We start from the raw sequence: 22,080 nt of genomic DNA on the forward strand, positions 1-22,080 counted from the left end.
CGAGCCAGATGGATGGAGAAGCTAGTCTGGAGCCTCAGGGTCCTTGAGATCTCTGAGTATCAGTACAGTGCAGCCGTCCTTTCTGCCTTGGAGTTCATTTAACTTTCTCTGACAGCGCTATTTCTGGCTGGCCTGTTTATTTTTGGTGTCCAGGGAAGTTGTTATTTGTTTTGTTTTGGTTTTATATAGTTCACAGTGCTCTAATGTGACGGTGACGGTGACATCTTGTTATGCCAGGATCGGGCGTGGTGTGGGTGTGTGTCTATGGTGGGGGAAGGCTGCAGGAACATCATCTGAATCCCTATCCTTTATTGGAATAACGACGGCTGCCAAAGATAGGGTTTAGTCAACCTGATGTAGTAACTCTGTTGTTCACTCTCCCATCATGAAGACAGTTATAACAAGAAAAGGCTGTGTGGAGAATGGGTGTCGGTATGCTTCTGAGTTTTGGGGGAGAAAATGGAATGATATTATTAATATTTTATCATTTAAAAGACTCTCAAATTTCAGGAATTCTGTTGAAATTTTAGAAACAGTTTCAGAAGAAATATTTGGTTATTGTGGAACCCAAGAGAAAAAAAAAAAAGCAAAGTGTAGCATTTGCAGTCTCCTTTCTGAGGCAGGCATCAACAGTCAGCTTCTGGAAGCCTGGTTGGAACCCCTGTGTGGAAGTGAAAGTGAAAGCCGATGAGTGGGGGGTGGGGGGAAGTTGACTGACTTTGATTGACATTTTCCTTGCTAAAATGGTGTGTAAAAGTTATGTGTGTTCTTCAGGATGGCCTAATGTGTATGTTTTTCCAGTGTCAAAATACAGAGTGGACTCTGTGTTTCCTTTCTGTTTTATGTAAGGATTGTTAACAAAACTGTAACCTGATAAAACATAGTAACCTGTGAGGTTTTTTTTAAATTTTTTTTTTCAACGTTTATTTATTTTGGGGACAGAGAGAGACAGAGCATGAACGGGGGAGGGGCAGAGAGAGAGGGAGACACAGAATCGGAAACAGGCTCCAGGCTCTGAGCCATCAGCCCAGAGCCCGACGCGGGGCTCAAACTCACAGACCGCGAGATCGTGACCTGGCTGAAGTCGGACGCTTAACCGACTGCGCCACCCAGGCGCCCCAGTAACCTGTGAGTTTTTGATAGGGCTACTTGGAGGATACTTCCTCTAGCCTTCATGTTAAGGCCCCATAATCTAAACAGGATTAACATATAGAACATTTAGAAATAGGGGCGCCTGGGTGGCTCAGTCGGTTGAGCGTCTGACTTCGGCTCGGGTCACGATCTCACGGTCCGTGAGTTCGAGCCCCACGTAGGACTCTGGGCTGATGGCTCAGAGCCTGGAGCCTGCTTCCAATTCTGTGTCTCCCTCTCTCTCTGCCCCTCCCCCGTTCATGCTCCGTCTCTCTCTGTCTCAAAAATAAATAAACATTAAAAAAAATTTTTTTTTTAAAAAGACATGATCAGGGCTTTTTAAAAAAATATTTACTTATTTTTGAGAGAGAGCATGAGTGGGGGAGGGGCAGAGAGAGGGAGACAGAATATGAAGCAGGCTCCAGGCTTTGAGCTGTCAGTAGAGAGCAGGGCTCAAACTCATGAACCGCAAGATCATGACCTGAGCCAAAGTCAGACGCTCAACTGACTGAGCCACCCAGGTGCCCCTAGAAATGATCAGTTCTAAACTATTTGCTTTTTACTGAATTGAATTGAATTGGACTTTGAATCTTTATCAATGAAAATCCTTTGTGAAAGGCAAAGGACCGAGCAAGTTACCTCTCCCAGCCTGGGTTTCTTTTTTCTTCTTTTTTAAGTAACAGCTTTACTCAGATTTAACGTACACACAATGAAATTCACCCTTTTAAACTGTACAATTCCATAGCTTTAGTATAGTTTTAGTATATTCGCCAAGTTGTGCAACAATTACCATTACCTAGTTACACCACATTTTCATCTCCCCCCCAAAACCTCATACCTATTTGCAGTCACTCCCCATTCCCTCTCTCTGCAGCCCCTAGAAACCATTCATCCACTTTCTCTATTTGCCTTTCCTGAACATGTCATATAAAGAGTCATACAATCTGTGACTTTCTGTTTGGCGTCTTTCACATTAGTACAATGTTTCGAAAGTTCATCCGTGTTGTACGAGGTATCAGTATTTCATTCCTTCTTATGGATGAAAAATATTCTGTTGTGTGAGGTGCCTGGGTGGCTCAGTTGGTTGGGCAACTGACTTCAGCTCAGGTCATGATCTCACAGTTCATGGGTTTGAGCCCCGCATCAGGCTCCGTGCTGACAGCTCAGAGCCTGAAGCCTGCTTCAGATTTTGTGTCTCCCTCTCTTTCTGCCCCTGCTCTGCTCACGCTCTGTGTCTGTCTCTCAATAATAAATAAACGTTAAAAAAATATATATTCTGTTGTATGGATATCCTAAACTTTGTATCCATCCATCAGTTGATGGAGGTTTGAGATGTTTCTATTTGTTAGCTATTATTAATAATGCTTCTATGAACATTCGTATACAAGACTTTGTGTCCACACATTTCTTGGGATTATAACTAGGAGTGGAATTGCTAGGTCATATGGTAATTCTGTGTTTACTACCCTTTGAGTCCTAATGATTTGGTGTATTCATCTTGAAAATGGGGAAAACTATGTTTTATATAAGTTCAGGTGGTCAGATCCTCCAGGGTCACATGGAAGATTATTTATGGTGAAGGATAGCTTTTTCTTTCTTTCTTTTTTTTATTCTCATTAGTTAACATAAAATGTAGTCTTGGCTTCAGGAGTAGAACCCAGTGATTCATTACTTACATGTAACACCCAGTGCTCATCCCAATAAGTGCTCTCTTTAATACCTATCACGCACTTCCCCCACCCCCATCAACCCTCAGTTTGTCCTCTGTATTTAAGAGTCTGTTATGGTTTGCCTCCCTCTCTGTTTTTATCTTATTTTTCCCTCCCTTCCTGTATGTTCATCGTGTTAAGTTTCTCAAATTCCACAAATGAGTGGTATCATATGATATCTGTGTTTCTCTGATGGACTTATTTCTCTCAGCATAATACTCTCTAGTTCTATCCACATTGTTGCAAACTGAACAATTTCATCCCTTTTCGTCTCCAAGTAGTATTCTAGTGTGTGTGCGTGCGCATTTGTGCACGCATACACATGCGTGTGTGTGTGTGTGTATCACATCTTCTTAATCCATTCATGGGCTCTTTCCATAACTTTGCTATTGTTGATAGTGCTGCTATAAACATGGGGGTGCATGTGCCCCTTCGAATCAGCATTTTTGTATCCCTTGGATAAATACCTAGTAGTGCAATTGCTGGGTTGTAGGGCAGTTTCTATTTTTAATTTTTCGAGGCATCTCCACACTGTTTTCCATAGTGGCTGCACCAGTTTGCATTTCCACCAGCAGTGCAAAAGGGTTCCCCTTTCTCCACATCCTCGCCAACATCTGTTGTTTCCTGAGTTAATTTTAGCCATTCTGACCGGTGTACAGTGAGGGATACTTTTTTAAAAGATGCAGGGACGTGAGGTGGAAGGGGAAGTACTTTATCAGTCACAAGGGAATCCCAAGTTCACAGGGGTCATCTAGTGTCACAGTTAAGGCCCTGTTGAGTATACAGTGTGGGTCAGACTGTTGGGAGCAGTAGTCTGTGCTTCTCCACTTTCTAGATGAGCAAGTCAGCTAACTTGTCAATGTCTCACTGTCCTGATAGTACAGTGAGACTTCCTGATACCTCCTGAAAGGAGATAATAGTATCTAATCTTCTTACTTCACAAGACAAAATGAAATACTACACATGGAAGTCCTTTGTACATTGTCAAATTCTATGCAGGTGATCGTCATGAAGGCAGCATAATTGTATCCAATTAGTTTTGTAATACACATCGAGAAAATTCAACTTTTGTATTTATTCAGCTTAGATTTTGTCAGAAAAGCATAGGAACTTCCAGGTACATAGATGTATTATACACAAAAATATTTATATGTGAAAAAATCCATCCTCTTTCTTCTCCCTGCCCCATCTCTTCGTGTCTACCCCTATCCTCCAAGTTAGGCTCCTGGGTTGGATTCCACTGGATGTTAAAAAGCAGCAAATACTCTCCAACCATTTGTATGCCCTTCCCATAGGGCTGTTTTGAAAATATGACAGTTAGAAAAGTTATAGGTTAAATAATCTGGCGATCATCATTGGGTTCCAATCATCATTGCTGGTTTTGTCTTGGAAATATGGCGTCCTTCGTGCTCATTAATCTCCCCCTCACCTTCCTGTGAAGGCAGCTGGAGCTCTGTCAGAACAGGTCGACTCTCACCACCTTCTAGGGCTCTACTATCAGAGAGCTGGTGGTGTGCTCTGAGATTTCTTCAAAAGGTTTTAGCTTTCTCACTAATGCTACCTTTGGTAGTATTGTTTCTATGAGAAAGTGTGCTTTGCATATGGAATCTCAGGATAGGTGAGGATCCTCCAGAGGTCACTAGAGGTGATGTGTGAAGACTTAACAAAATCCCTGACAAGTGGTCTTTTAGCCTCAGCCAAGTCCCTTTTGTGACAGGAAATATACTGTCCCTCATAATGTAAGTTCTCAGTAAATATTTGATGTATAAATAAATGGATGGAGTGTGGTAAGAGTTCATTACATCCAACTCTACTAGAGAATTTATCCTCCTATCTAATTCATAGCTGCCTCCCTGTAATTCCTAGTTTCATTCCCTTTGAAATAGTTTTTAAAAATTATGACCTATTTTACACAATAGGAACATACAAAGAACAATAAAATACTTGTCCTTGTACCTAATATCTAAACTTTAACCGATATTATTTTCATTCCCTTTGCCTCAGATTAAAAAACAAAAGTTAGGTGTGCCTGAGTGGCCCAGTTGGCTAAGCGTCCAAATCTTGATTTTGGATCAGGTCATGATCTCATGGATTTGTGAGTTCAAGCCCTGCATGGGACTCCATGCTGATGGCACAGAGTCTGCTTGGGATCCTCTCTTTCTCTCTCTTTCTGTCACTGCCCCGAACTCACGTGCATGTGTGAGCGCTGTCTCTCTCAAAACATAATAAACTTAAAAAAAACTTAGCATACAGATACAGTGGTAACCCTCTTAGCAACCTACCCAGGTCCCAGAGTCTCCTTTCCTACACTGAATTACTAGTATCTTTCCCAAAAATCACACAATTAGAAAATAGCAGAGCTGGGATTTGAACCTAGTTCTCTTTGGTTCCAAAGCTATTGCTCTTTCCATAATGGCATGCTATCCTGCCTGGATAGATATGCACAATAGTGATAATATTTATTGCCTATTTATTCATGGGTAAGATGTCAAGGGTTACTTAAAACGCTACTCTCCTATTCCTCTGTTTACCTAAGTTGCTTGAGAATAATTTTATTTTCATGACATGTAGACATGAATTATCATAGATATCAAATTAATAGAGCTTAAGTTGCAGAAGTTATATTTGAAAAGAATGTCAATTAAGATGATTAGTCATTTTCAGTGGAGTGGAACTTTATTTTTAGGGGAGAGATTAATATGTTTTCAAGCATTTCCATTATGAGAGCAATCTGGGGGGTCTGAAGATGATTAAGCAAATGTGAAGCTGAGTTTTTTTCCAAGGCCGACTTGACAGTTGCTTATGTTAATGGGGCATGACATACAACAGCTGGGTTGTAATCCTGCTATTGTCGGCATTGACTGAGTCCTTATTAAAGTCTTATTTCCAGTCTGAACTAATACGTTAAGCAGCGGGAAGAAGAAATTAAAGAAAGAACAGGGGAGAGCCATTAATGTGTGAGGGGAAAAAATATTTTGAGAGAATAGTAAAGATTTTCTATGTTCTGTGTGAAAGAAGGAAGAACAGAGACAGACGTCTGTCTCTTGCTCGGGAACCCTCAGCATCATTTTCTTTATTTCCCCAGCAATGCAGAGTTTATAAAAACCTATAGATCTAGGACCTGCCCACAGAAGGCCTGATTTCGGAGGTTTAGTGTGCGGCCCAGGGTTGTGCATTCTGTTTGTTTGTCAAAGCTGCAAAACCTGAACAGGTAAAACAAAACACGGCAACAGAACCATCTCCCTGGTATGCAGCTGCAGGCCTTCTTTCCTTGCTCTTTTCTTCGCTCCTTGTGCAGATGGGGAGCCAGGATCTGCCTGCCTGGAGGAACACAGCCAGGACCCTCACCCTGGCTTTTAAGATCTTCCTGCAGTGTCTCTGTCCTTGCCATCCTGTCTCTCCCATCACGGATGGTGTGTTCAGACCAGGAGGGCCCTCTGCACCTGTACCTGTCTTCTACCTGCCTGGATTGCCTCATGCTCTCCCCCGAGCCTCGCCAAACCCAGTTCACCCCTTCAGGAGAGCTGAAATGCCAGTTCTCTGTGGAACCTTCTCTGACAGCTTCTCTTTCCTATTTTCTACAGTTTCTATTATTTGTACAGTTCATATTGTCCTTTGATAGTAATTTGTCACATATTATTCCCTGTTGGTTTATTATTTTTTTAAAAATTTTTTTAGTGTTTATTTTTGAGAGAGAGAGAGACAGAGACAGAGAATGAGCAGGGGAGGGGCAGAGAGGGGGGGGAAGGAGGGAGGGAAGGAGGGAGGGAGGGAGACAGACACAGAATCCAAAGGACAGAGCCTGATTTGGGGCTCAAACTCAGAAACTGTGAGATCTTGACCTGAGCCACAGTCGGACACTTAACCGACTGAGCCACCCAGGCACCCCATATTCCCTGTTTGTTTAGAATTCTTACTCAAAGTTCGGAATCTGCCTTGTACATTGAAGTTAGTTTGTTAGACAAGTTTGTTTTAATTATAAAATAACGTTTTATAAAGAAGAATGCCTTTAGAGCAGAAGACAGGAAATAATAAAGATTAGAGCAGAAATTAATGCTATTGAAACCAAAAAAAAGTAGAACAGATCAATGAAACCAGAAGCTGGTTCAATTAGCAAAACTGATAAACCACTAGCGAGTTTGATCAAAAAGAAAAAGGAAAGGACCCAAATAAATAATATCGGGAATGAAAGATGAGAGATCACAGCCAACACAGCAGAAATAAAAACAATAATAAGAGAATATTATGAGCAATTATATGCCAATAAAATGGGCAATCTGGAAGAAGAATGCCTTTAGATAAGCTCTTCATCCTGAAACAACTGTGTAATCTTATATACAGATTGAGTTCTATTAGAATGAAATCCAGAGAGGTCAAAGTGAGCAGGTTGATTATTCATCAGTTCTTTTATTCAACAAATATTTGTTGCACACCTGTTGTATACTAGGTTCTGTTCTTGGAACTGGTGATATAGCAGTGAAAAAAAACAGGAAAAAATCCTGCTTATCTTATGGGGTCTACATACTAATGGGCAGAGACAAGAAACAAAATAAACAAATATAATATTTTAAACAATGAAAGTGTATGGATTAATAAACAGTGAAAGGAGTGCAGGGGTGAGGCCTAGGGAGAGTTATACTTCTTTTTTTTTTTTATTTACGTTTATTCATTTTGAGAGAGAGAGTGTGTGTGTGTGCAAGCAGGGGAGGGGCAGAGAGAGAAGGAGAGGATCCTAAGCAGGCTCTGAGCTGTTAGCATGGAGCCTGATGTAGGGATCCACGTGAGGCTCAAACTCACAAACTGTGAGATCATGACCTGAGCTGAAACCGAGAGTCAGACGCTTAACCGACTGAGTCACCCTGGCACCCTGGAAGAGTTACAGAGGGGGTGGTCAGGGGCACCTGGGTGGCTCAGTGGGTCAAGCATGTGACTTTGGCTCAGGTCATGATCTCACGGTTTGTGGGTGTGAGCCCCGCATCCGGTTCTGCCCTGGCAGTGTGGAGCCTGCTTGAGATTCTCTCTCTGTGTCCCTCCCCCATTCACACGCGCGCTCTCTGTCAAAGTGAATAAAAATAAAATAAAATAATAAAGAGCTCCTGGTGGCTCAGTTATTAAGCATCTGATTTCGGCTCAGGTCATGATCTCATGGTTCATGAGTTGAGTCTCACATCGGGTGAACTTGAGCCCCACTTCGGGTGAGTCCCTCTTCTCCATCTCTCTCTCTCTCTCCCCCCCCCTCCCCCATCAGTTGTGCTCTCTCTCAAAAAAAAATTAACATTAAAAATAAAAATAAACAAACATAAATAGGGGGGTCAATTCCTTGAAGTGATATTTGATCAAAGACACAAAGAAGGTGAGGAAGACAATCAGGTCTCTAGAGACAGAGAAGGAGTGTACCATATAGAAGCATCAACAAGCCCCAAGGCCCTGAGGAAGGAAGGTGCTTGCTTTTTTTGAGAAACAGCAAAGGGAGAATGGCTGGAGCAAAGTGTGTAGGGGGAGAGTCGTAGGAAAAAGGAAGACAGGGCAAGGATCCAGGCTCCAGATTCCGTAGTGCCTTGGGCCTATAGCCTAACGACAGACAGCATTTCACTCTGAATTTGTGGGAAAACCAGTGGGGTTCCAGCAGAGGAGTAATCTGTTGTACTTTCAAGGGTCACTGTGGCTGCTCTGTTAAGAATAGAATAGGGGAGGGGCGCCTGGGTGGCGCAGTCGGTTAAGCGTCCGACTTCAGCCAGGTCACGATCTCTCGGTCCGTGAGTTCGAGCCCCGCGTCAGGCTCTGGGCTGATGGCTCAGAGCCTGGAGCCTGTTTCCGATTCTGTGTCTCCCCCTCTCTCTGCCCCTCCCCCATTCATGCTCTGTCTCTCTCTGTCCCAAAAATAAATAAATGTTAAAAAAATTAAAAAAAAAATAGAATAGGGGAGCAAGAGTGGGAGCAGAGAGACCAGTTAAGGGGGCTCTTTAAATAATTTAGGGGAGACATCAATCACAGTATCTTGGGCCAGAGTGGTAGAGGTCCAGTGCAGTGGTACTTTATAAACAGATATAAAGTAGAGATAATAAGATTTACAGACAGATGAGATGATGTGTATGAGAGAGAAGAGACCAGAAGAACTCAAAAGGTTTTGGCCCCAAACAACTGTTACAAATCGAAATGGGATCCACTGGGGAAGAAACGTGTCTGCTAGGAAAGATCAGGAGTTCAGGTTCAGATGCCACAAGTATGACAGGTCTCTCTCTATTCGAGTGGCCATTTCTACTAGGAAGTTAGACACAGATTGGAGTTCAGGAAAAAGGTCTAGATGGGCATATAAACTTTTTCTACAGTAACCATTCTAGCGAATGTAGTTTCTTTGGAGCTATTAAAACACACCTTTCTATATTATTGGGAAATTGTGAGAATAACAACAGCAGGCTAGCCCCTAACTAACAAATCAAATCAGCAAGAAATAAAATACATATGGAATACTTATCTATTCATTAATTCAACAAATATTTAGGGGCTGCTTCCTAAATACTGTGCAGTGACAGAGCACAGATACCAAATATGCCTTTTCAGCCCTCGAAACACTCTAGTGTGGTCAAGGTGATTGTAAGCAGGCTGTGACTGCACAGTGGGCTGAATGTTCCTGGGGAGCTCTGCTTGGCTGTTGTGGGAGCTGAAGAAATAGAGAACGATGAGTGAGTCCTTGGCCTTCCCTTGGGCAGCTCACAGACTAGTCGGAGAGACACAAACACGGGAAAAGTTAAAGAGCCCTAAAAGATGTAAATAACCCTTGAAGACCACAGACAAGCAATGTCATGAGGCACCATATGAACACTTGTAAATGTTGATGTTTGCCTTAGGAGTTCAAAGAGGGAGACCTCTTTCCAGGCTGGGGTAGCAGGGAAGGCTTTTGTTTGGGTGGGATCAGAACTGGGACTTGAAAAAGGAGTCAGGGTTTCTTGAGGGGATGTGATAGCATTTTCCTTTATTCTAAGAGTGATGGGATGCCTGTGAAGGGCCTTAAGTAAGGGAGATGTCAGGATAAGATTTGAGCTTTGAAAACATTACTTTGACTATAATATGGAGAACAGATGGCTGTAGTGAAGTCTGGCAGACATGACACACTGTTGCAGAAGTCTTTGCTCTGAGGTCTGCTGTGAGAATGGAGCATTCAAGTTGAGCAAAGAGCTGGATGTGTAGGGCTAGATCTTGGGGGAGAGAACTTAGGGAAGGTTTGGGGGTTGTTTGGGAGACAACAGCAATAGCCCTAAAAGTGGATAATATCTCTGAGGGAGAAAGTATGAAGAGAACACAATCAGAAGGGGGAGAACTAACCATTGTTTAGGCACTTACTTTAAGGACCTGGGGGTGGGGGGGAAGAAACAGAATAAGGGCCAGAGAGATAGAAAAGCAAAGTATCACTGGGTATAAGAGAAAACACGCATTAATGTGCAGAAAGATGGCACAAAAACAGACACATAGACCAATGGAATAGAATAGAGACTCCAGAATTGTACCCACAAATGTATGGCCAACTAATCTTTGACAAAGCAGGAAAGAATATCCAATGGAAAAAAAGACAGTCACTTTAACAAATGGTGCTGGGAGAACTGGACAGCAACATGCAGAAGAATGAAACTAGACCACTTTCTTACACCATTCACAAAAACAAACTCCAAATGGATGAAGGACCTGAATGTGAGACAGGAAACCATCAAAACCCTAGAGGAGAAATCAGGAAAAAAACTCTGACTTCAGCCGCAGCAATTTCTTACTTGACGCATCTCCAAAGGCAAGGGAATTAAAAGCAAAAATGAACTATTGGGACCTCATCAAGATAAAATGCTTTTGCACTGCAAAGGATATAATCAATGAAACTAAAAGGCAACCAATGGAATGGGAAAAAGATTTGCAAATGACATATTGGATAAAGGGCTAGTATTTAACATCTGTAAAGAACTCACTGAACTCCACACCCGAAAAACAAATAGTCCAATGAAGAAATGGGCAGAGGACATGAATAGACACTTTTCTAAAGAAGACATCCAGATGGCCAACAGGCACATGAAAAGATGCTCAATGTCACTCCACATCAAGGAAATACAAATCAAAACCACACTGAGAGACCATCTCATGACAGAGTGACTAAAATGAACAAATCAGAAGACTATAGATGCTGGAGAGGATGTGGAGAAACGGGAACCCTCTTGCACTGTTGGTGGGAATGCAAATTGGTACAGCCACTCTGGAAAACAGTGTGGAGGTTCCTCAAAAAATTAAAAATAGATCTACCCTATGATCCAGCAATAGCACTGCTAGGAATTTACCCAAGGGATACAGGAGTACTGATGCATAGGGGCACTTGCACCCCAATGTTTATAGCAGCACTTTCAATAATAGCCAAATTATGGAAAGAGCCTAAATGTCCATCAACTGACGAATGGATAAAGAAGATGTGGTTTATATATACAATGGAATACTACTTGGCAATGAGAAAGAATGAAATCCTGCCATTTGCAGCAACGTGGATGACACTGGAGAGTATTATGCTAAGTGAAATAAGTTAGTCAGAGAAAGACAGATATCATATGTTTTCACTTTTATGTGGATCCTGAGAAACTTAACAGAAGACCAGGGGGAAGGGGAGGGGGAAAAATAAGTTACAGAGAGGGAAGGAGGCAAACCATAAGAGACTCTTGAATACTGAGAACAAACTGAGGGTTGATGGGGGGTGGGGGAGAGGGGAAAGTGGGTGATGGACATTGAGGAGGGCATCTGTTGGGATGAGCACTGGGTGTTGTATGGAAACCAATTTGACAATAAATTATATATAAAAAAATGTGCAGAAAGAAATATCCAGGTTGGGTAAGAATACCCTGCATTCATATGGAACCTTACTTTCCATAAAACTTTTTTTTTCTTAAGTAGGCTCCATTCCCAGCATGGAGCCCAGTGTAGGGCTTGAACTCAAGACCCTGAGATCAAGACCTGAGCTGAGATCAAGAGTTGGACGCTTAACCAACCGAGCCACCCAGGTGGCCCTTCATAAAACTTGTTTATTTTTTAAATATTAAAAAAAAATTTATTCTTTATTTTTGAGGGAGAGACAGAGAGACAGTGCGAGTTGGGGAGGATCAGAGAGAGAAGGAGACATAGAATCCGAAGTAGGATTTAGGCTCTGAGCTGTCAGCACAGACCCCAACACGGGGCTTGAACCCACAAACTGTGAGATCATGACCTGAGTTGAAGTAGGACGCTTAACTGACTGAGCCACCCAGGCACCCCTATTTTAAAAATATTTTTAATGTTTATTTATTTTTGAGAGAGCCAGAGCACAAGTGGGGGAGGGGCAGAGAGAGGGAGACACAGAATCTGAAGCAGGCTCCAGGCTCTGAGCTGTCAGCACAGAGCCCCATGCAAGGGCTCTAACTGACAAGCAATGAGATCATGACCTGAGCCAAAGTCAGATGCTTAACCGACTGAGCCACTCAGGTGCTCCTTAAAACTTTTATTAAATTATCTTATGTGATAAAAGAATCTAAGGAGACATCAAAATCACGATTAAACACTAATCTAGAATCTGACAGCCTGTTCCCCCTGTGCAAAATGGTAGTAGGTAGATAATAAGTAGATTGTAAGTAGGTTATTCCTCTAGGAGCTTAGACCAGAAAAAGGTCTTAAAAACCACCTACTTTCCAACCACTTCATTTTATAAATGAGGACACTTAGGCCTCTGGAGAAGTGAATTTCCAAGGTCATACAGCTATTTAGTAACAGGTCAGACCAGAAAAGGATCTTCTGAGTTTTTATTTAGATTTCCCTCTTCTTCACGGTCTCTAAGCCTGAATGAGGCTCATTTATTCTCAAAGCATGGATTTAATGAAAATAGCTAAATGAATTTTAAATGTGTACACTTTTTAGAAACGAATATTTTGTCTTAAGATACAGTCAATGGTAAGAAATGTTTTGCCTACTTATAACCCACATTTATTAGAGAGAATGTTCAGTTCTTATTATGCCCTCCTGAGGCCACTTTATCCACTCAAACTTTTTCTATCTTTCAAAGGACAGTGCAACTGCAACTCTTAGTGTAGCTTTTTCTCATCATTCCAGTGCGAATTAATCACTCTTTCTTCTGGGTTCCCATAGATGCAATGTTTTTCAAATTTCAGTATGAAACATACCCGTGGGTCATGAAGTCAATTCAGTGGGTCACTGCCCAGAAGAAAAATAGAATAGAAAATATGAGAGCACATCACACATAGTGACGGTAACATTACTTGGTGAAACTTTTACTTTAGTTACGTATGTGTGCATACGTGTATGTGTACTGGATTGCAGTATAAAACGTAAAAAGTTTGAAAAACACACAGGATTGGAGGATTCTAGTGTAAAACACACCCCATATGTATATGGCCACCCAGCTCTTTGAGAGTTGGAACTGTCTTCATCTTTGTTTCATTCATGCTATCTGGTGGGTCCTCAGGAAATGTTGATTAGAATTATTATGAGGAATTAAGAATTAGAAGAATGAAGAGCAGGTAGGTGAGGGAAGAAATGAGTATTTGATTTAAGTATAAAGGCTTTAGTTGCCTTTACTTTAGTGTTAATATTAATTTTTTTTCAACCTAGTATTACTGGCACAAGAACCTGGGTTTCATGTCTGTGCTGTGGGATGGTCTCCCGGTCACCTTCAATGTCCCGTGTGATGTGATATAAATAATACTTCCTGCTAATGTTGCAGCTGTCACTCAAGGATCTTAAATTGCTTTACGAGCAGGATCTGGTGATGAGTGCCTGGCTCCACTTGGCAGGTGCCTGAGTTAAGAACCAGTGACTGGCTGAAATCTCTGGGCTCCAGACTGACGCCTGCCTCCCTTCCTCCCCCAACCCTTTCTTTCCATCATCCCTTGGAGGAAGGAGCCTTTGACCCCACCTCTTTGTGAGGCAGTCTAACTGGTAAACAGTTTGCAATGATTCCACAGGGAACTAGGAGGGGGGGTGTGTGTGGCTGTAGTGGGGGGGGGGGTGGGAGGCCCATGGTTTTAGTAAAGGCTGTTTATTTAATTAACTGCCTCAGGGCTTGAGAAGTCCAGGGAGGAAAACTGGGAAGGAACTGATTAGAGGTGAGCCCTGAATCATGAAAGGAAATTGGAGAACCCACCAGTAAATAGCTCCTTAAGATTTGCACCTGACAGAAAGGGGGTGTTTGACATGTGGTCCCCATTTTATGTACACATGCTCTTTCCTATAGAGCATGCTTGCTTGCTCTGGCCACACTGCTTTGGTTTGTTTTTTGTTTACTTTCGTAAACTCTACTCCCAACCAACGTGGAGCTTGAACTCACACCCTGAGATCAAGGGTCGCATGCTGTACCAACCGAGCCAGCCACGCACCCTCCTTTGGGTTTTACTGTGCAAATCAACCACCAAAAACTTAAGTGCCCACTCACACACACAAACCTTCATGTCCTTCTGTTTTGTGCAAGCCCACCAGCACCTTGAAGTATTCCCACTCCCCATTTCCTGGAAACTTCTGGGGGTCCATTTTCTCTTTTCTGAGAAGCCGTTAACTGCCTATAGTTGGGCCTGGGAGGCTCGGGGAGGGTGACAGCCCAGTCCCGGCTCGGAGTCGGGTTACACCACTTGTGTCTGAGTTCACGCAGCATGTTCCTCTGTCAGGGATTCCGCAAATATCTCCCAGAGGTAAAAAAGGAAAGTGCGCTGCGCTCCGGCACCCAGAGCAGTGAGCCCCGGTCCCAGGTCCCCGAGAGAGCGCCAGCCACCGGGGTCATGTCGCCATAGCCTCAGCAGCGTCCTGGCGGCTCGCTTCAGGCCGCGGTGCAGCTGCACTATGTTCCTAGGGTGAGGGGGCGATCGGGCATGCTGCTCCCCATGGGCTGCCCACCATGTCTAATGGATATCGCACTCTGTCCCAGCATCTCAATGACCTGAAGAAGGAGAACTTCAGCCTCAAGCTGCGCATCTACTTCCTGGAGGAACGCATGCAGCAGAAGTATGAGGCCAGCCGGGAGGACATCTACAAGCGGGTGAGTGCAGGAGGCGGCCCACCCACCGCTACCTTACCCGGACTCTTTCTAGGGCTCATTCTATCTCCCGCATTGCTAATTAGGGAGGGAGGTGGGTTCCACGCCCCAGGGCCGGTCGCCTGAATCTGACCAGCCCAGTGACCTCAGACAAGCCCATTTCACCTTGTTTGTGCCCATTTTGCACTTTCCTTCTGTGTAAAGAGAGGGAGCTGGACTAAATCAGAGGCTCTCAAACACCTGTGGAGGTATTCAGAATAATCGCCTTTGGGAGCTGGTTTAAAATGTAGATTCTCTGCCTCACCCCCAGGGATTCTGATTTACTAATGCAAGGCAAGGGGAGCTTGGAAATGTGCATATTTTTAAAAGTTTGTTTTCATAATCTCTACACCCAACATGGGGCTCAAACTTGGGACCCCAAGGGTCACATGGTCTTAGGATTGATCTAGCCAGGCACCCCCTAGAAATTTGCATTTTTTCAAGGCCCCAGCAGGTAGTTTCCAGGTCATAATTTCTCGTTCTGGCCCAGTGGGGGCAGAGAGAGAGTTGATGGAGCAAAGGGCAGGCGCTGAGCATGGTTCTGTTCCCTGAGAAATTCTTGTCTGTTTTGGAAGATGATTATCCAGATAAGCTTTAAAGACCAAATTTTAGGTATCTTCAGGCTTAGGACTAGTTCACCTAAGAATGAAGAAGAGGGTGCTAACAGCCTAACAGCTTGCCTAAGGGGGGGGGAGAGGGCAGTGCTTCCCAGTCTTGGTTGATGGGTGAGTGATTTTGGTGGGGAAGGTGGGGGGAGGGGTGGTGGCTAAGTGGGGGTGAGATGAGGCAGCACCTTGGTAAGAGGACACTAGGCTTCGGGATGAAGCTTCCTAACTGGTTACCACAGTATTGGTTTCCTCAGCCCCCTTAGTGTCTGGGCGAGCTCTGAAGTGGCCCGAGTGACCTGGCTAGAGCTGGTTGCCTCTGACTTTCTCAGAGCTTCTAGATCTCCAGCTGTTTACACCAGAAGACTGTATACAAATATTATCGTTGTCTGTGTGTGCCTGCCCAATCCTCTTGAGAAGAAGGTTGGGAAGCTTTTGCAGGCTGCCAGATAATATGTTGGATCAGAGGAATAACTGGTGTCTTTGAAACCCAATTATTTGGTAAATTCAATTAATGTGCACAGCTAAATTCTAAGGGATTTAGCTCTGTTTTTGCTCTGTCCTGGATTTCCATGTTTTAACCTGAATTTTCCTGAAATTGGTCCAGACTCACCTTTCATCTGTTATGTGGCTGTTGAGTGAGCAATTCTCCATGGAGTTGCCAGGGTCAAGGTCAAAGAAGATATTGCCAAGTAAGGGCTGGTAATGCAGAGAGATGGAGAGGCAGGGAGAATGAATGGCAGTCTTTGCCTCAGGATAGGAATAGTGAATGAATTTGTTCATTGGGCAGAGGGAGGAGCACTTTTCCATTAACTGTCTCCCAAGCAAGGCTGAAGGAAGGGGCAGTTTCTTAGATCATTTGAGGGAAAGGGTTTTTTGTTTTGTTTTGTTTTTAGCTTGAATCAACTGACTGCTTGAATCATTTGGTCTCACCCTCTCCTCTACGCTGGCTAATGGAGATAGTCTTCAGGGAACATTTTGGGTGAGGCATGGGATGGCACCATTCCTCTCCTGGAGAAGTGTGATTAAGAAGATTCTAGAGGGGCAGGGTGAGGGAGTAGTCACAGGACATTGTCGCATGCAGAGGTGAGAACCCTGTTTGCCACTAGGCCCTGTCTTTTCCCAGTCTTAAGTGCAGAGTCGTCAGGTACTTAACTAACATGACTTAAGAGCTCTCAGGCTACCTTGTCGCCTTCCTTCCCTTCTTACCAAATCTTTTTGTGCTCCATCTGTCGTATTACTCATCTCATTTGGCTATGATTATTTGGGAAGCACTAAAAGTTTAAATTAAAATGGCCTTCTTCTTTGGAAAGCAAAACACATAAAGCCATTATCAATCATTAATATCATAGTTGAAATTAGTTAATCCCACTATGTAGTGATTGATAGAAGCCACTTTGGGCGGTTCCATTAAAAAAATTTTTTTTAATGTTTATTTATTTTTGAGAGAGAGAGAGAGAGAGAGAGAGAAACAAAGCACAAGCGGGAGAGGGGCAGAGAGAGAGGGAGACACAGAATCCGAAACAGGCTCCAGGCTTTGAGCTGTCAGCACAGAGCGCATTGCGGGGCTCGAACCCACGAGCCTTCAGATCATGACCTGAGCTGAAGTCAGACACTTAACTGACAGAACCACCCAGCTGCCGTGGGCAGCTCCATTTTGATGGAAGGACAAGCGATCAGAAAAACACCCCAGCTGGAGCCCTGGACAATCAGGCAACCTGGCCAAGTTCCTTAACCTTTCTGAGCCTGTCCCAGCCCCTGTAGAGTTGGCATTAAGAATACTGCACAGCACCATAGGCACTGAAAATTATTTGTAGAGAGTATGAATAAACAGCAGCCATGAAGATTAAGTAAGAAGACTTATATCACAGCACTTTGTAAATTCATAGCTTTAGATGTATGTGGGGGAGGGGGGGTAGTAGTTCACCAGTAGTAATACCAGTAGTAATAGTTATTATGAGATTTTAAAGTGAGAAAGAGGTTTGGCTCTCTTAATCTCACCCTCAGCCATACCCATGAATATGTCTTATGTTCATCCTTACAAGTCACACTGTGAGTCCATAAGGTTACGACAATGACAGTGACAATCAGTAGCTGTGTGGGTGAAGAGACATCTGGGGTGACATGGCGGTGCATCACATGGTGAGTCAGATGGTTCAGGTATGAATTTAGAGCCCTGTTCTGTGACCAAACTTAGCTTGATTTTTCTTTAGCGTTAGAAGGACACTTCTTTAAATATAGTAAAAACCTGAAATCACACCCAGCTGAGTCAGAATCTGCGATAACTTGGGTGTTGTATGCATGACTCTTTTAAATAAAACCAGTGTTTGTGAAACATGTAGTGTAAGTCTCTTGCGGAATAGTAATTGTTTTACCATTTTATGTATTTTTGCCACAGCAGATTTTTGTTGAGATATTCACTAAAGAGTGAAAAATTACTATCTTAGTGTAAACAAACATTTCACCATGATGGCTGCAGGCAAGGGAAATAGTGGGAAACTTTAATAGAAAAGGGCTGGAGAGAGGGTTCAATCTTTTTTTTTTTTTTAAGTTTATTTATTTATTTTTAAGAGGGAGAGAATGAGCAGGGGAGGGGCAGAGAGTGGGGGTGGGGGGGAGGGGGGCAGGGAGGGGAGGGGACAGGATTCGAAGCAGGCTCTGTGCTGTCAGCGCAGAGCCCAATGTGGGACTCAAACTCACAAACTGTGAGATCATGACCTGAGCTAAAGTTGGATGCCCAACCGACTGAGCCACTCAGGTGCCCCAAAGGTTCGATCTTTCTCTTTCCAAGTAGCAAGTCCTCAGGTAGTTGATTGAGGGAGAGACTAAAATCAATATAATCCTTAATCATAAAGGCAGCAACACGGATATTTAATCACATGAGGAGTTGTAATAGAGAATTATGTAAAAACCTAGAATAATCCACTTCAAAGCAAGTAAATTAAAAATTAGTTAAGGGTTTCTGTCTTTCGAGCTATTCAAAGAATTCAGAAATAATCTTAAAACTCATACTAGCTATGGATTAACAAAATAGTATTGCATTATACATAAAAATTGGTACTGTGAGGCTGCAGGCTTTTCTATTGAATGTCCATTTTTGTAAGCAATAAAAAAAAAAGAAAAACCACAGGAAGAGATTGCTTACCCTCAGCACAACGAAGCTGGGGCATACGCCTCCATGATGAGGTACCACTGCCCCCTCTCTGTAGCAAATATTAATTGTAGGTTCAGTGTTTATGGGAAGACAATTTTGAATGCATAAAGCACAGAAGGGAGAAACCACTGCGGTACATACAGCTCCTGATTCTGGAGCAAAGTTAAGTGAGAAAATGCTGTTAAGTGAACCACAGCTGAGTATGGCCCACCCCTAGGGAGACTGGCTTGTTAGCATTTCTGGACTGCAGCTGCTCTGGTGAATAATTTCTGGGTGGCAACTTGGCTGACTTCCTCGTTGTTGATCATCCAATCCTGCATCTTCTCGTGATAGCTGAGTGTGGCATAGAAATATGCCCAACCCTGGAATTTATGAAATCCACTGCTGTGTGGTAAACACCCAGTCCCCACACAGCACACAAAACCACCGTCTCCTGAGTCTTACCCCATGATAACTACTTGTTAAACTTGTGTGAATTTATTATTACCCGAGGTTGCTTTAAAAAAGATTTAAGATTCCATTTTAAGAATGGAATTTAAAATCTGACAAGGCCAGATCCGATAACAAAACCTTCAGGAAAAACTGAATGTCATCATCCTGGACCAGGCAGAGTCCTTGTTTAAATATGACATAATTGATACCAGAAGGTTAAAGTGGTCTGGGCCTTTAGACAGGAGTTGGAAGAGTTGTGTTTCATTGTATGTTGGCCCTCCAGCTGCCTGACTTCTTTGAGCTGCGGTCTCTCGTCTTGCAGACAGTATTTTTCCTGAGCAAACTTTGAAGTTTATACATAGCATGCTTCTGTAGTAGATTTTAAAAATCATGATAAACAGCCTACTGACTTTGTCTCCTAAATTTTCATCATTTCTACCATTCAGTGATCATGGGCATAGTAGTTAAGAGCAATGAACCCAACAGACCTGAGATAGAATCTTGATTAACTACTTGCTACCTGCATTAATTTGGGAAAATACTATAATTTCTCTGAGCTGAAGTGGGTGTGGTAATAGCACCTATCTTATAGGACCTGAGGGAGGATTAAATGAGCCAATTAGTTGAAAACAGCACAATGCCTATCAGACACTAAGCCCTCGAGAAGTATTTGCCATTATGGTGACAAATTGAGAGATGGCAGAATTATCCATATAAATCCAATTACTGGATAAGTGCAATCATTTGTGTATTTATTTTTTTAAATTCTTTTTTTAATGCTTATTTATATTTGAGAGAGACAGAGCATGAGCAGGGGAGGGGCAGAGAGAGGGAGACACAGAATCCAAAGCAGGTTCCAGGCTCTGAGCTGTCAGCACAGAGCCCCATGTGGGGCTCGAACTCACGAACTGTGGGGTCATGACCTGAGCTGAAGTTGGATGCTTAACTGACTGAGCCACCCAAGTGCTGCCATTTTTTAATTTCAAGTCAGTTTTTTCCCCCTCAGTAGTGGATTTGGGACCATTTGTTCTATTTGTCTCAATTCTCCATTGTAGTTTGCCTGTAAATAAATAATATAATCCAAGTGTCCCCATCACAGCAGATCTACTGTCACCCTCAAATATAAATGTTCCTCCAGAAAGAATAAATCAGAAAGGCTGGGTTCATTAAGTTTCTGGTTTTTAAAACCAATTATTTTCTTTAGTAATAGTAAAACGTCCTTGGCTTTTGCAAAAATTATTATGACTGTGATTGGTTATAATTCAACACTTTTCAGCATCTTGATTTAATACTTTGTCATTAGGTTGGTCAGGTTTTTAATTCAGTTCATCTTGGTTTTTTATTTTTTAAGAACTATCTTTTTTGTAATTGAGATATGGTGGACATATTGTATTTATTTTAGGTGTACAACATAATGATTTGATATACGTACATATTGCAAAACGATCACCACAATAAGTTAACATCCATCACCACAAATAGTTACTAAAATATTGTTTTCTTGTGGTGAGGAATTTTAAGATCTGTTTTCTTTGTTAAATTTCTTTTTGGTTCACTGACTAATTTTCTTTAGTTCTAGCCTGATTTCTTTAGGTTTTGGTAATATGATGGGTAACAGTATACATGCGTCCTTGCTGTTCTAAGCACCCAAAAGTTCAGTGAAGTCCCACAGAACTCCGTCGGGCTATATAATTTAGGAACTTTGACTTGAACCAGTGGAAAATTATTACAGAAGGACTAATATCTTTGGGGGATATCAAAATGTACGGACACAACTTTTGGACCCAGTCAGAAAACCTGAATTTTGAATCTATATATTCCTAGCTACATGTCCTTGGCCTTGTCCATAACTTCTTTGAGCCTTTGTTTCCTAAAAGGGAGACATAAATTCCTGCCCTGCCCTCATCCCAAAATGCAAACGTGTTTTAATGTGTTAGATGTTAAATAAGTGTGAAGGATTATTACTATCCTGCATACTTGGAGACACATACTAGAGCGTGGGTGCCCTCTCAGGTTATTTACTTAAAAATAGTTCTCTGGGGCGCCTGGGTGGCTCAGTCGGTTGAGCATCTGACTTCAGCTCAGGTCATGATCCCACAGTTTGTGAGTTCGAGCCCCGCGTCAGGCTCTGGGCTGATGGCTCAGAGCCTGGAGCCTGCTTCCGATTCTGTGTCTCCCTCTCTCTCTGCCCCTCCCCCGTTCATGCTCTGTCTCTACTAAACGTTAAAAAAATAAATAAATAAAAATAAAAATAAAAATAGTTCTCTGGAGGGCGCCGGGGTGGTTCAGTCGGTTGAGTGTCTGACTTCGGCTTAGGTCGTGATCTCACAGTTTGTGAGTTCAAGCCCCGCATGGGGCTCTGTGCTGACAGCTCAGAGCCTGGAGCCTGCTGCAGATTCTGTGTCTCCCTTTCTCTCTGCTGCTCCCCTGCTCACACACTGTCTCTCTCTCTCTCTCTCTCAAAAATAAATAAAGATTAAAAAAAATTTTTTTTCTTTAATTTTAAATAGTTCTCTGGCAGCCTGGTGTGAGCACAGCCCCTGTAGGCCCGGGTCTGTGCACACTGTGTGTGTGACTCCTCGTTCTCAGCTTTCTGAGGTCTGTGATGGTGTGCCTGTCCATTTCCTCCTCTTTTTGGGAGAAGAAGTAAGAAGAATGTAGGGAGGCTCCATTCATTAAATAGTTGTAACAAGTATTTGTGTTCTTGGTTTAAAAAATGTACCATCTTTCACACCTATTAGGCCAACTACTATATAAACAAAACAGGCATACACACACAAAAAAAAACCCTACCCCCAAAAAACTGGAAAGTAACATATATTGGCCAGGGTGTGGAAAAACTGGACACCCTGTGTATTCCCAGGAAGCTGCTGTGGAAATTGGCATGATGATTCCTGAAAAAAGTTAAACCTAGAATTATGCTATGATCCAGCAGTTCCACTTCTAAGTATGTACCTCAAAGAAGTGAAAGCAGGG

General features: G+C 42.7%; 1 protein-coding gene across 20 annotated transcripts in view; it reads left to right on the forward strand.

Moving 5' to 3' along the window:
- Positions 1 to 22,080, forward strand: part of LOC101093537 (phosphodiesterase 4D interacting protein) — a 220,093-nt gene that overhangs the window by 61,841 nt on the left and 136,172 nt on the right. For 18 of the 20 annotated variants that reach the window (XM_023259046.2, XM_023259051.2, XM_023259048.2 and 15 more), the window contains exon 4: positions 14,767 to 14,877. In XM_023259046.2, coding sequence (XP_023114814.2) covers positions 14,767 to 14,877 — 111 coding nt within the window. The other 2 variants (XM_045033370.1, XM_045033373.1) reach the window with 2 other exon arrangements.

Source organism: Felis catus, chromosome C1 (assembly GCF_018350175.1).
Source record: "Felis catus isolate Fca126 chromosome C1, F.catus_Fca126_mat1.0, whole genome shotgun sequence".
In the NCBI taxonomy this organism is placed as follows: domain Eukaryota; kingdom Metazoa; phylum Chordata; class Mammalia; order Carnivora; family Felidae; genus Felis; species Felis catus.